The sequence below is a fragment of the Delphinus delphis genome, chromosome 16 (genome assembly GCF_949987515.2).
Source record: "Delphinus delphis chromosome 16, mDelDel1.2, whole genome shotgun sequence".
Classification (NCBI taxonomy): Eukaryota; Metazoa; Chordata; class Mammalia; order Artiodactyla; family Delphinidae; genus Delphinus; species Delphinus delphis.
The window spans coordinates 78409108-78424199 of NC_082698.1; the positions used below are offsets into that span (position 1 = coordinate 78409108).

At 36.2% G+C, this 15092-nt stretch overlaps 1 protein-coding gene across 1 annotated transcript in view; it reads left to right on the plus strand.

Annotated features, from left to right (window-relative positions):
• LYST (lysosomal trafficking regulator) overlaps window positions 1-15092 on the plus strand; it is a 177242-nt gene that overhangs the window by 98670 nt on the left and 63480 nt on the right. Inside the window, exons 29-32 of the mRNA XM_060035027.1 lie at window positions 4177-4368; window positions 6064-6239; window positions 7944-8150; window positions 14386-14562. Of these exons, the coding sequence (XP_059891010.1) occupies window positions 4177-4368; window positions 6064-6239; window positions 7944-8150; window positions 14386-14562 (752 nt within the window). The remainder of the gene's footprint in view (window positions 1-4176; window positions 4369-6063; window positions 6240-7943; window positions 8151-14385; window positions 14563-15092) is intronic.

The window sequence follows — 15092 nt, forward strand, 5'->3', positions numbered from 1 at the left end:
TCTAGGTGGTCACAAAGCACTGAGCTGATCTCCCTGTGCTGTGCGGCTGCTTCCCACTAGCTATCTGTTTTATATTTGGTAGTGTATATATGTCAATGCTACTCTCTCGCTTCGTCCCAGCTTATCCTTCCCCCTCCCCGTGTCCTCAAGTCCATTCTCTATGTCTGCATCTTTATTCCTGTCCTGCCCCTAGGTTCTTCAGAGCCAGTTTTTTTTTTTTTTTTTTTTAGATTCCATGTATATATGTTAGCATACGGTATTTGTCTTTCTCTATCTGACTTACTTCACTCTGTATGACAGACTCTAGGTCTATTCACCTCACTACAAATAGCTCAATCTCGTTTCTTTTTATGGCTGAGTAATATTCCATTGTAAATATGTGCCGCATCTTCTTTATCCTTCCTTGATGTAATATCTGAATATAATCTATCCTCATGAGCTTCCCTCCCAGTTGTGCCTCTTTTGTCCCAGGTGGAATTCCACCTTTTACCAAGTCCAACAGTAGTGCTCAACTGCCTGCATGCCAAAAGGTGACTTTTGGACCATTTTCCCTTTGCAGGATTTCTTAGATAGTCAGAGACTGCTTAGATGGAATTCACCCTCTTTGACAGAGGAAAGTATACCTTTACTACCTGCACAAATGCCTGCTATTTCTTCCTTCTTGACGTTTCTCTTTCTCATATCTGTTTCTTCCCTTTTCTACCTAGTTCCCTGGTTTAGTTTATGATCAGCTTGTGCCTGGGCTAACACAGCGGCCCTTTTGCTATTTTCTGTTTGGTCTGTGATTTCTCTAACAGTCTGTCATCCCTCTCTTTTATGTACTAGCGCTTTTATCACCCTAAGCCTAAGAGCCCCGCAGAGCTCCACGTTTGTATTATTTATTTTTTCTTTGTGTGAGTCATTTTAAAGTGGATAATAGACTTTTAGTTCTTTCTCTAAACCATTCTCCTTTTTGTTCCTGACTCCTCTAGCCTTTTCTACTGGGGCTTATATTTTTCACACTATCTAAGTAAATGCAGTTACCGTAAGGCCACATGAGGCTTATAGAATCCTAAAAATTTTGAACTTGATAAAAGACCTGGAAAGTCATCCAGTCCAGCTTCCTCATGTTGCAGATCCACCGAGGCCTAGACTTAGAGACTGCTGGAGCGAGGCCCCTGCACCCATCTCTTTGTGTCCTACCCAACACCCACTCCTTCCAGGCCTGTTGTATCTTTATGTGTCTCTCAGGTCTCTCCCAAGAATTCTTCCTGTTTTAAATATCACCTTATTTAAATTCTGTCATTGTGAATCCAGTTTATAAAACTCCACTTTATATGTGTTAAACGGTTGCTTTGTATTTCCTTCCATGTTGTTTTACACATGTATTTGGCAAAGCTTGTGTTTTATTTGTTGAGTATTAGTCAAAAATTATTGTCAAAAGTGTGTTGGCCTTGTACACTGTCGGAGCAAAACATACACAGTGCTGAAGCTCCTCTGCTTCTGAGCAGTGTGGTTATTAAAAACTCACCTAAGTCCATTTGTTCATGATACTAAAGTGACTGAGAGGGATTTATATTTCCATCATTTAGATCATCAACTGTTCCTTCAAAGGTTTCATACAGGCTGTTCTCATTAGTGGCAGATGTTTGGAGGGATGTTTTTTTCCTGGATAGACTTGTTCAGCGTTTACTGAAAACTGCTGAGACGGCTGGCATCTCCAACCCCACAGCCGCCACCCCCTGCACCTCCCGCAGGCCTTGTAGGGACAGCTCCTCTTGTGGCCACACACCAGTTTTTGATGGCAGACAGGTTCACTCAGGCTGTGAATCCCAGGATATCCATGGCCTGGGACCAGCGTTTCTTCAGCAGCACTTTCGCCACATCTAGATTGTGAGTTCCCATACTCTTGGAGGCGTTAGGTAATATTTTATTGCCAGCTTAATCTTCTTACAGCCTGACTCGTGTACCATTCTGCTCAACAGCTCCGATGGTTCCCTACCACCCAGTGAACAAAGCGCCCATTCCTTAGTGTCTGTGTCTTTTTTTTTATATATACATAGATATGTATAAGAGAGAGAGAGAGAATTCTGCTTGAATAGTATCATCCCTATTTAGTATCACTCAACCTTCTGTTTGTAAAGTGATTTATATTTCAATATAGTATACTTTTCCATACAATATAAATATTCTTATATTTAATGAATACCTAATAATCTGTTAGATTTGCCATGATCTTCTTCCCAACCTTCTTCCCTAACCATTATCAATAAACAAAGGTATTTTTTTTACTTGTTTGTTTTTGCTATTATAACAGGATAGCAATGTACATTCTTACATATATATTTTTTCCCTTGTCTGCTTATCAATATAAAAACTTTACACATCACCTTAATACACAAAGGAAGAAGTAAGTGTTAGGGTATTATTTAAAGAGCTACACATACATTTAAACTGTGTGTGTGTGTGTATATATATATGTATATCGTGTTATTGATATAATTCACCTACCAATGAATTTCCTTTATATGTCAACCATTAATAACAATACCAACTATTAACTTTTAATTCTTTGTATGAGACAGGCATTGTGTTTCACGTACATTGTTTTATTTAATCCACAGAACAAACCTCTTTATCCATTCATTCAGCCATCAGATATTTATTGAGCATCAGCCATGTATCAGTTATGATTTCTTCTGGTCTCATGGAACTTATATTTTACTGGAGAAAATGGTCAATAAGCCTGTAAACAAATATACTTAGTGTAGTGTCGGATAGTGACAACCTGTGAGGTTGTCTGCCTGTGAGGTAGGCTCTATTTTACCTTCTAATCCACATCTTCCATATTAGGAACCTGAGGCTTAGAAAGCAGAGTATGTGAGGCCACACCAGCTCAATGCAGCGTCACAGCCTGACTGCTGGGATACCCTCCCCCTTTTTCAAGTACATAGAACTGAAGAAGACTTAACATGCCCTTATTTGGTGTATTGCCGCATCTCTGAATTGTGATTATCAGCTGCTTATACAGCATGAAAGCTGTCAGAGATGTAGACGTTTGGAAGAATCTGCTTAAGCTAAGGACATCATCTGATAATATTATTCTTGAATGTATCCCAGATATGAATGTTTCTTCTTTTTATTTGCTTCATTTTTGTCTCAAAGGTGACTCCACCTACCAAAATGTATTAACTGATAAAAAATACTGATTACCTAAAATACTGGACAATCTAAAATGCTATTAAAATATTTACATATTTTGCAGGACGAGTCATTAAAACCTTTTGTAAGTAATGTGTATAGAGGCTATTTGTGGACTTTGATATATATGCTTTCATAATTTAAAAAAAGGTTCAATTCCAACGAAGGATTTCATTATTCCTCACCTACCAAGACGTCATTTTCGTTCCTGTGGTCAACTTCCGATGCCCTTCTCCTTCAGCCCATTAAATCAAGACTCAGTCCCCTCCTTTTCTCCTGGATCCGCTCCCTGTGTGGTGCCTTTCAGAGCAGGTGCAGTAACGATGCAGGAACCCCATTCCTGCCTCTTTAACCTGAGGAAACATTTCTCGGGAAATGCTTTTGAGGATTGAATCCCACGTGATGCATATGTTCCAAATCACTTTAATATCTGGGCTCTTCACTTTATTTGGCTGATTTCTACTATGTCACTATATACACTTTTCAAAACTAATTTATAAAATTCAGCAATGTTAATTACCCAGAAATAGTAATGTTCATGCTAAAATGTGATGTGCTTTAAAAATCTGTTGATTATTTTGGAATACAAGGAAGTGAAACAGTATTTGAAAGTATTTTGTCAAAGCATTCTGAACTGTATGTGTGTGTATACACACACACACACACACACACACACACACACACACACACACACACACACTTCTAACAGTTCGAGTTTTTCAGAGGACTAAAATTTTGCCAAATGATATCCACCCTACTAAGCTATGTCACAAGCTTCAACATTCTTGTTTAGGACTTTGACATCAGAGGTACTGTTGCACTTCTTCAAAGAGGGAAAACATACGCTCTCTTAATCACTCTCTTTCCTTTGTATAAATTACCTTTGAATTAAATAAGGTTCTTTTCATGGTCTGATAATCAAAAAGTTACAGCAGAAATAGTTTCTTTGGTCCTTGTTAACTCTGGCATTTGACGTTTTCATTTATATACTTGAAGGTCCTCGAAAATTTCCCCTTGCTCAAACTGACTCTCTTCTGATGAAAATGCGTTCAGTAGCAAGTGATGAACTTCATATGATGATGCAACGGAGAATGAGCCAGGAGAATCCTGTCCAGGCAACCGAAACAGAGCTTGCACAGAGACTGCAGCGGCTCACCATTTTAGCAGTTAACAGGATTATTTATCAAGGTAGGACTAGAGAATAAATATGTTCTTACTCAGATATTGAACTAAAAGGAAAATAATTTACGAGAGAACTGACTAGGTTTCAAATTTTTTAACAGCATTATACTTTCATTGTTAGCATCCACACTAGTAAAAGAATCTCTCATTTGGAACTAATAGCCTTGAATAAAATTCCACTTTTTAATATGTTAAATGCTGGCCTAGACTGACCATTGAAGTTTAAAATAGTACAGCACCTCCAATATATTTTTTTAAACTTTTCTTTGAGATAATCATAGGTTCACATGCAGTTATTAGGAAATATTACAGAGATCCTGTGTACCCTTTACCCAGTTTCCCCGATGGATCTTGCAAAACTATAGTTGAGTATCAGTACCAGGATATTGACATTGATACAGTCAAGAAAAAGAACATTTCCATCACCACAAGAATCTATATGTTGCCTTTTAGCACCACACCCATCTTCCTACCACCCCCATCCCTTCCTCAGTCCCTGGCAACTATCAATCTGTTCTCCATTTCTATATTTTCATCATTTCAAGCATGCTAAATAAATGGAATCATACAGTACGCAGCCTTGTGTAGGACTCGCTTTTTTCACTCAGCATAATTCTCTGTAGAGTCATCCTAGTTGTTGCATGTATCAATAGTTTGTTCCCTTTTTGGTTTTGGTGAGGAGTAGTCCATAGCATAGATGTCGCAGTTTAGTCATTTACCTGTAGAAAATTGATCTGGGTGTTTTTCAGTTTGGGGTTATTACAAATAAAGCTAGCTGCTATAAACATTTACGTAAAAGTTTTTGTGTGAACGTGCGGCTTTCCTTTTCTGGGATAAATGTCCAAGAGTGCAGTATCTAGGTTGTACGGTAGATGTGTGTTTTGTTCTTGTTAAGAAACTGCCAGACTTTTCTAGAGTGGCAGTATAATTTTATATTCCTACCAGCAATGTGTGAGTGGTCCAGTTCTCTTCACGTCTTTACCAGCATTATGAGTTTCACTGTTTTTAGTTTCAGCCATTCTGATAGGTAATATAGGGGTATAGCCTTGTGGTTTTAATGTGCATCTACAGGGGCTAAATGATTTATATAATTATGTATAAACTTTAATACCTACAGAAACCACTAAAAAGCTATGCAGAGAAATATACTCAAAAACACTATAGATAAGTCAAAATTCTAAAAAACGTTCAAGTGACACGCAAGTTTTTTTTTTTTTAACTTTTCTAATTTATGTTTGGGGCAACCAGCCTCCAGGGTAAACTGTGAAATTGAACCATTTTTATCACATGCATGGCATTTGATGGGATAGCATGTCCAGTGAAACAGGTCTGCACATCTGTCTAATGTAAATATCACATGGTCTTTATGTTTAATTTGTACAAGAACCTTTATGACTTCTATCATTTTTCAGTTTAATTCATCTTCATTAGTAAAATAAATCTTTAGTTTAGAACTGCGTGACTTATGTATGTTTAAATTTCTACATTGTTTTAGGTGAACTCATTTTCTCTAGTGTTTTGTATTTTCTACATCTAATGCACCTACTACACGTTTATATTGTGACAACAGAATCAGAAATTACATAGAATATTTTTGCCAGCATCATTATCATTTGTTATGGCTAGTGATTTGACTAGTTCAAATTTGACTAACTTTTTGACTTGATTTGACTCATTTTTTATTCGTCTTTTAATTCAAAGAGTTTAATCCAGACATTATTGACATTTTGAGTACTCCAGAAAATGCACCTCAAAGCAAGACCTCAGTTTCCCAGACTGAAATTTCTGAAGAAAATATTTATCATGAACAGCCTGCTTTCAATCCATTTCAGAAAGAAATGTTCACATATCTGGTAGAAGGCTTCAAAGTATCTACTGTAAGTAAATTAATTACATGGGAAATGTTCATTCACAGAAAAGGATCAGGGGTTTTATGTGTCTGTATTATATGTTTTCAAAATCATATTCCTACACTTTCACAGCATTTTCTGAAACTCAGACAACTTGAATGTTAATAACAGAGTAAAATGTATTGCTAATTTACCCTTTCGAAAAGGACTCACTTCATGCAGCATTGTTTTTAAGTCTGTAACCCAACAACCATTTTCTAATGTTGTAATTTCGTAAATAAGATCAGCGTCAGAAAAGAGTAGGAATTTGATGATTACTATGAGGTTTAAACTAATAACCTGTTTTTAACGGACTTTATTTATAGCTACCTACTCTAGAATTATTATTATTATGAATAATTATGAAGTGTAGATGTTGCCTTAAGCATATCCAACACCTTCAAAGTGACACAGAGAATACTGACAAGCGTCAGGCTCCATTTATCATCAGCTCACTTAGGGTTCTGTGGGCCACTTACAATTGACCATAGGGAGCAGATTGGTCAGTACACTCCGTAGATACCAAAGGCTAATCTAATTCTAGCAGAACTCATAAATCATGATTCTGCCAATCTCTTAAATCTAAACTAGATTTTGTTGTCTGCCGGTTCCACTTAGAACTGAATCATTCACACAGAGCCCTTAGGACTAGGAGTAATTGGAGAGCCATTTCCCAAACTCAGAATAAACTCTAAAATGTACCGATTCCAGTTTTTAAACCAGAGGCAGGATATTTGATCAGGATTGGGTTAGCCTTAGTGGGACCACAATCGAAACAACTTATTTGGTTAGTTGTTAGGGGATATTGATGGTCAATTTACATGCAGTTCTTAATTTGTGACAATTATACTCAACGTTTTAGTACTAATTCAAGTCTTTATTATGAATCCTTTCTCTTTTATATTGCAAAATCAATGTAGGCTTATCTACCACTATTCTTTGATGGTTCTTTTTTTTTTCCTTTTAAAATTTCCAAGCCCTAGGTAATTTTTTTAAGCGGCTTAGGACTTTAACTTCTTTGTCTCTCCTTTTAAAAATTGTGGTAAAATATACATAACATAAATTTTGCTCTTTAAGTGTACATACCAGTGACCTTAAATCCATTCACACTGTTGTGCAACCATTACCACTATCCATCCCCAGAACTTTTTCCATTATCCCAAACTGAAACTCTGTACCCATGAAATAGTAACTCCCCATTAGCCCCTCCCCCAGCCCCGATAAACCACTACTCTGCTTTGTCTCTATGACTTTGACTTTCTAGATACCTCATATAAGTTATCATACAATATTTAATATAATATTTGTCTTTTTTGTATGTGGCTTATTTCATGATTCATTTTAGTAAAATGTTTTTAAGTTCATTCATACTGAAGCATGTATCAGAACTTCCTTTCTAAGGCTGAACAGTATTCCATTCTGCGTATATACCACATTTTGTTTATCCATTCATCCATCAGTGGGTATTTGGATTGTTTCTGCCTTTTGGCTATTTTGAACAATGCTGCTGTAAACACTGGTGTACATCCATCTCTTTTAAACCCCATTTGTATGGATGTATATGTCTTTCTAATTTCAACTGTTTAAAAAATTCTGGAGTAAAACATGTTCTGTGATTTTTAGGACTGTGTTGAGGTTAGGATATTATTGCTTAAGAAGTCTGATCCTAATTCATTTCTGTTTTAATTTAAGAGTTCAAGTAAAGCCAGTGGTTCCAGACAGCAGTGGGCTAAAATCTTATGGTCTTGTAAGGAAACCTTCCGAATGCAGCTTGGGAGACTGCTCGTGCATATTTTGTCACCAGCTCACCCTTCACAAGAGAGAAAGCAAATTTTTGAAATAGTTCGTGAACCAAATCATCAGGAAATACTACGAGACTGTCTTAGCCCATCCCTGCAAGTAAGTACCCCAGTACTTCGTAAGTAAAAACCATTGGTCAAATATAAAACTGTACAAAACAAGATCTGAAATTAAACTGTATTTTCATGCCAAACACCATAAATTAGTTTTCTTACCAAATAAATATTTTCTGAGGTCTTTCTTCAGATGCTCTTTACCAGAGTCAATTTGACCTCTCTGTTTATTCCCCATTTCCTTTTCCAGGGTTTAAGAAGTTCTGTATCTGAGTTCTTATAAGACCCATTGTAGTTCGTTACTAAATCTTGAAGTGTTTTCTTTAAGAACTGTTTGGAGACTTTTTTAAGCATTATATTATCCATGAAACATCTATAGTGAATAGCTCGAACAACAGTACATATAACATATTTCAAAAATATTTATAGTAAGTTAAAACAAAATATATTTGTTGATCATCTGGAATGATAAACTCAAAATACTTAAAGAATTTTAAAGTCTATAAATTCTATCACTTACCTAGCAATAGATGGAGAATTTAAATGGTACAGCCATTCTAGACAGCTGTTCAGCAGTTTCTTATAAAATTAAGCATACCCTTAACCTGTGACCCTAAAATTCCATTTTTAGGTATTTACCTAAGAGAAATTAAAACGTATGTCCATAAAAAGACTAGTAGAAGAATATCCATGGCAGCCTTTTTACTAATAGCCAAAAGCCGGAAGTAACCCAAGTGTCTGTCAGTGGGAGAATGTGTAACTAAGTTGTGATATATTTATACAATAGACTACTATACAAGCAATAAAAAGGAACAGACTACTGATACACCCACCAATGTGGTTGAAGCTCAAAATCATTGTGTTGGTGAAAGGGACAGCCAAGCACAAAAGAGTAGACATTCTGTGATTCTATTCATATGAAGCCCAAGAACAGGCAAAATTAAGATATGGTCATAGAATCAAGCAGTAGTTGTCTCTGTAAGGAGAGGGGCAGTGAGAAGGGGAGTTGATTGGAAAGGGGCATAAGGAAACTGCCTGGGGTGATAAAAATGTGCTGTATCTTAGTTTGGGTAGTGGTTACATGGGCGTATGCAGTTGTCAGAACTCGTAGAAATGAACATTTAATGTCTATATGCTTTATTGAATGCAAATTATACCCCTATAAATAAAGTATTAGATGATATTTAAGAAAGGACAGGTATCCCTTTTATATCCCTGGGAAACTCAGATTTATCATACTAAGAACCAAAAGGTTAGAGATTTGAAGTGATACTTTTAGGTGCTCTTTCCGGAATTGAGACTCTCTCAGGTGCACTAAAGGCATTGTCTTCCCTTCCCAAGGCAGAAGCATGCCTAGCCCATAGTTTCCTTCTATGGAGAATTCAAAGAGATGTTCTTTCATTGTTTTATACTTAGCAAAGCTGCCGTTGCTCTGAATCCAGCCCTGATATCAGTTCCCAGTCCTCTCCTACCAGCCTCCCATCTCTACTGCTCCATTTCTGTTGGTGGTATCCTTACTGCTTTCGGCTTGAAACATTGGAACTACAGTTGACTTTCTTCTCTCTTGAATCCATTTTATTACCAAGGCCAGTTATTTGTCTAGTCCTGCCTTTCCCTATAGTCTGCCCACCCATCCTAGTTTACACTTTCACCCCTTATGCTTGAATCACTAGCATCTCCTCTCCACCTCAAGACCAAAGAACTCTATCTGATAGTTTTTTTAAGGCTTATTATGGCAACATTCAAGCATACCTAGAAGTTGGGAGAAATCAGAAAAAGAACCCCACGTGACATTACGCAGCTTTAATTTTTCTTTGTAGTATTTTGAAACAAATGTCAGATATCAAATCATTTTACCTGTAAATACTTCAGTATGTATCTCAGACTGATAGGACTTTGTTTTAACTTATCACTCTCTGTGATTGTAACAATAATTCCTTATCATCATCTAATACCCAGTGTTTACATTTTCCCAATTTTCTTATATTTTTTTAAATAGTTCTCTTGATTCTGGACCCAAACAAGGCCCTTACACTGCGTTTGTTTGATGTGTGCTACATCTTTTTAATTCTGGCAGTTATCCTCCCCAACCTTTTTTTTTTTTTAATGTCATGTATTTGTTGGTGACGCTGGGTCATTTGTTCTGTAGAATTTCCCACATTCTGGATTTGGCTGATTGCATCCTTGTGGCTCTAGATCTAGAGGCTTGACTAGATTCCAGTTCTTGATTTCATATTTGCCTTTGTGCTTGGATTTTTAAAAGAATACTTCAGGAGTGCTTTGCGTTTTCCATTACATCATGGCAGGAGACCGAGAATGTCTGGTTGCTCTGCTCTTTGAGATGGTAGCAGCCTGATTCATCCGTTGTGAAGTTCATCCTCAATCTTACTTATTTATTCATTTATTCATTCATTCATTCATTTATTGGCTGTGTTGGGTCTTCGTTTCTGTGCGAGGGCTTTCTCTAGTTGCGGCAAGCGGGGGCCACTCTTCATCGCGGTGCGCGGGCCTCTCGCTGTCGCAGCCTCTCTTGTTGTGGGGCACAGGCTCCAGACGCGCAGGCTCAGTAGTTGTGGCTCACAGGCCTAGCTGCTCCGCGGCATGTGGGATCTTCCCAGACCAGGACTCGAACCCGTGTCCACTGCATTGACAGGCAGATTCTCAACCACTGTGCCACCAGGGAAGCCCCATCCTCAGTCTTTAACCTAATAGTTTTAGCAGCCATACAGCTGCCAGGATCCATTTTTTGATTAGGAGCTGCAAAATAGTGATTTCTCTACATTTCTCATTCCACCAGCATCTGTTAGCTCTGATTCTTCTATTGGGAAGAGTATTCCCTTATCAGCTCTTTGGCTACCCTGAAATATAGTCTGTGTAGGAAAGGCAAGGTAAATGCTTGCTTCTTTCCTCTGTTTGTTTTTAGAATAATAAGTTGGTGCCCTGGCAACCTTTAATTTTTGTATTTGTTTTTATTTTTGAGGTCTTGTCATGAACTCAGGTACTTTTTAATAAATTTACTAAGTAGTTTCACACCTGTTCAGATTAACACCTCTGTAGATTCAAGTTGTTTTATCCTTTTAACATGGCCTTTTTAATTTTTAACAAGTTAATATGATTAACTTCCTTCCATTCTGGAGCAGAAGAATGTCCCAGGCTCATCTTGTACATTTCCTTCCCTGGGCCTGGAGCCAAACTCTTCCCCCAAGAAGCCCCTATTTCCTTGTAATGAGATAATAGTATTTAGAGACTATAAAGCTAGGGACTAGGTACGTTTATTTCTATTGGGTTGTCATTTCTTCTCAGCCTTTTTAGTGAACAAAGCTAAGAATTGTGTATTTTTTTAGGAAGAAAAATAAATCATGAATTCATGATTTTCTTGGATTTTATGTTTATATTTCTTTTTATTAATGTTGATAAGCTTAATTTCTGATGACATTACCATAATTACTTATTTGTTTTATCTATCTTTAAAACATTTTCAAAATAAGATGACAACATTGTCACTTATAACAAATCTACTGAATGCAGTTTAAGATTTCTTGGTGGTTCTTCTGTCCTTAGGATACCATTATGGGTGTACCACGAAAACAGTGTATCGTAAAAGCATTTAAAATAATTTTCTCTATTTGGTTATGCCACCAACTTGGCATCAAGTAACTAGTTAGGTTCTTTTTTTTTCCTTCAATTTGCTTTCTGTTTTTAGAGATTCCACTGAATATTTATTTGTTTAATTTTGTTTTTAATTACATAAAATGTCTGCCTGATTCCAAAATCAAAATTGTGAAGCATAGCACATTCAAAGAGGTTCTAGCTTTTATCTCTATATCCTTCCCTCGTTCTTTCCCTTTCCCTGTAGGTAACCATCCTTACCTACAGGTTTTTAAATTTCTTTTGGACATATAAGCAAATCTGTGACACACACACACACACACGTATATATTATCTCCCTCACTTCTTAATACAAAGAAAGATAGTGAACCATACGCATCCTTCTCACTCTACTTTCTTCAACTAACAGTGTATCCTAGCAATCGTTCTGCAGCAGTATGGAGAGCTCTTCTCCTTTTTACAGCTTCCTACAAGCTGTGTTCCATTTGTAATCTGCCTGATTTTTTTTTTTTTTTAATTCTGCGTGGATTTTAAAGCCCCAAGCTTCTCTTCTACTGTTACAACTTGAGTCTGGTTAATTCTCTACTCTGTGGCTCCTCCTTTATTCAACATAGTCCCATCTTTTCTCTTATAACCGCTTCACATCCCTGTAGTCCTACTGACAAGCTGCTTTATTCATGGTGTCCACTCAGCACACCACTCTGTCTCTCCTCCCCTTTGTCTGTCTATATGCCCGTCCTGTCCATTTAGGCACGTACCCACATCACGTGGTACCACCTTCAAAGCCTTCCTTCCTTTCTTTAGTCCACTCAGAACTCTTCCTTCTTGAAACTTCATTGAAACTTTTATTTTTACACATTTTAACATTTTATTATTTTCTTAGGATTTGTGTTTAATAGATTCGATTCCTTAAATCAGTTTTCTGAGAGCTGAAAACAAGACTCCGCGTGTGTGTGTCTCCAATAGCACCTTTTCTAGTCCCAGGAACTGCAGCCAATAAATGATTGATCAGAGGATGTTAAAATGAGATATTAGAAACAACTTCAGTGTCTAGAAAAATCATGTGTTTCTTTGGATATTCAGAATGAATAAAAACATTTCTGCTAGTTTCTCAAGATGATTTTTAAATGTCACTGAATACTAAACTGAAATTTTTTAGAGTTCTATCAAGAACATTGCCTTTAAGACACACATATGAAAGTATTCTAGTCATTTACCATTTCTCTTTATTTGCCAACTCTTCAGGCCTTTTACTTGCAGAGCATCTGTTCATTTTTCTCTTTTGGTCAGGTAGCAGCTGTCTCCTGACTAATTTAAAATGTTGCATTAAAATGAGCTTTGCTATTTTCATCATTGCATATGTTCATCTTATGCTTTTGCGAAATGACATGATGTGATTCAGCGTGTTAATTTAAATATCACCCAAAATGTAATAGTTTCCAAATCCATTTGTTGACTATTCACAGTTTAAAATATCATAAAGCCAAATGCAGTGATACTTGTATCAATGTAAATTTTTTAAAAAGTAAAATTATGCATGTTTCACTTGTTGGCAAAATTAATGTCTAAATATACATAGTGTACACATAACCATCAGGTGTAATATCTATGGCATGAAAGGGCCACTTAAAAAATCATGAATCAAAGTTTGGTTTAGGTTTACACTTGGAAGGACCATTGTCATTACCTTAAGTAACACTCTAATTTTCTTTTTAGGGTCTGTTCATAGAAGATTGGCCTAAACCAACCCTTCTCTAGACATGCACAGAACTGAGTGATGATGTATTATTGGTTTAGAGTTTTTCACCTTTTGTTCTCCCTAGGGAATAGTGAATGCTTACAAACAGATCCAAAGATACATTTTTGTTCTGGAATTTTCTCCAGTGTTTATTCTCCCAGGCAGAAATTAAAGGAGAAAGAATAATCATGCATAATCCTCTTACCTTAAGGTTTAAAGGAAAGTTTTCCTTCCAGTTCAGTTCTATGAGAAGAACTAAGAATTATTTTTCTTTATCCCAGGCTTATTTTCTGTATTCCTTTAGCAAATCCTCTCCAAAATTCTTTCCCCAAAAGGTTGTGTGCTTGCTTTTTTCCTTCTTTCCTTCTTTTCCTTCCTTCTTTGCTTTCCTTCCTCTTTTCTTCCTCCCTCCCCTCTCCTTCCTTCCTTCCTTCTTTCCTTCTTTTCTTCCTTCCTTTTCCTCTCTTTCTCTTTTTTTTTTTACCTTTTACAATGAAAATTTTCAAACATACTAAGGAAAATGGAGACTAGTGAATACTGTATGAATACCATATGACCGTCACATAGATCTAACAATTGTTAATAATTTTTATCATATTAACATCATTTCTTTTTTCTGAAGTATTTTAAAGTAAATTATAGTAATCATGACATTTTTCAAAAGACATTTTTTATGTAACCGTAACAACATTGTTATACCTAACAAAATTAGCATGTACTGTAATGTCATCATATACCCAACACATAATCGTTTGACAGTTTCTTCAGTTGTTTCCAAAATGTGTTTTTTAGCTGATTTATTTAAACCAGATCCAACCAAATAAATCTAGCAATGTAATTTAATTTACTGTTAAATAATTTAAATGTAAGAAATAAAAATTCTTTATGACTTTAAAAAATTTTAATTAAAAAAATTGTTACTTTTTTTTTAAAGCATGGAGCCAAGTTAGTTTTGTATTTGTCAGAGTTGATACATAATCACGAAGACGAATTGACTGAAGAAGAACTAGACACAGCAGAGCTGCTTATGAATGCTTTAAAGTTATGTGGTCATAAGTGCATCCCCCCCAGTGCATCGACAAAATCAGACCTTATTAAAGTGATTAAAGAGGTGAGTCAGTGAAAGCATAAGAAACAATTTTCTTAGGATATCCGATTGAATATAACTGAAGAATGAAAGGTTTTTTTTTGTTGTTATAGAGTACCATTGATAATGAATTTGATTTTTTTTTTTTTTACTTTATATTGCTTTTTTACTATGAGAGAACAAATAGGCCTGTTTTAAGGAGCATTTAATTCTCTGTGGTCTTGCTTATCCATTGTCATTAGCTTTCAGGGAAGGAAAGATTTTAGTAGTGACAAGCAAGTTGAATCATCGACCTTAAGTTCTGGGTTCTTTAATGAAAAGGCAAAATAAGGAAGCAAGCAACTATGCACACCCATCGGGTTTGGCAACCCTAGTTAACTATTCCACCCTAATTTCTGTGACCCAAATTGTGTGGAAACAAAGGGGAGTTATAGCATTATTTAAGTGGTTAATGTATTTTAATATTTTGGTCTCGTGGGGACAATATTTTTTTCCTTTGTTAACTTTGTTTTAAATTTAGTTTGTTGAGCTCTGTGCCAGTGTTAAATGGTAAA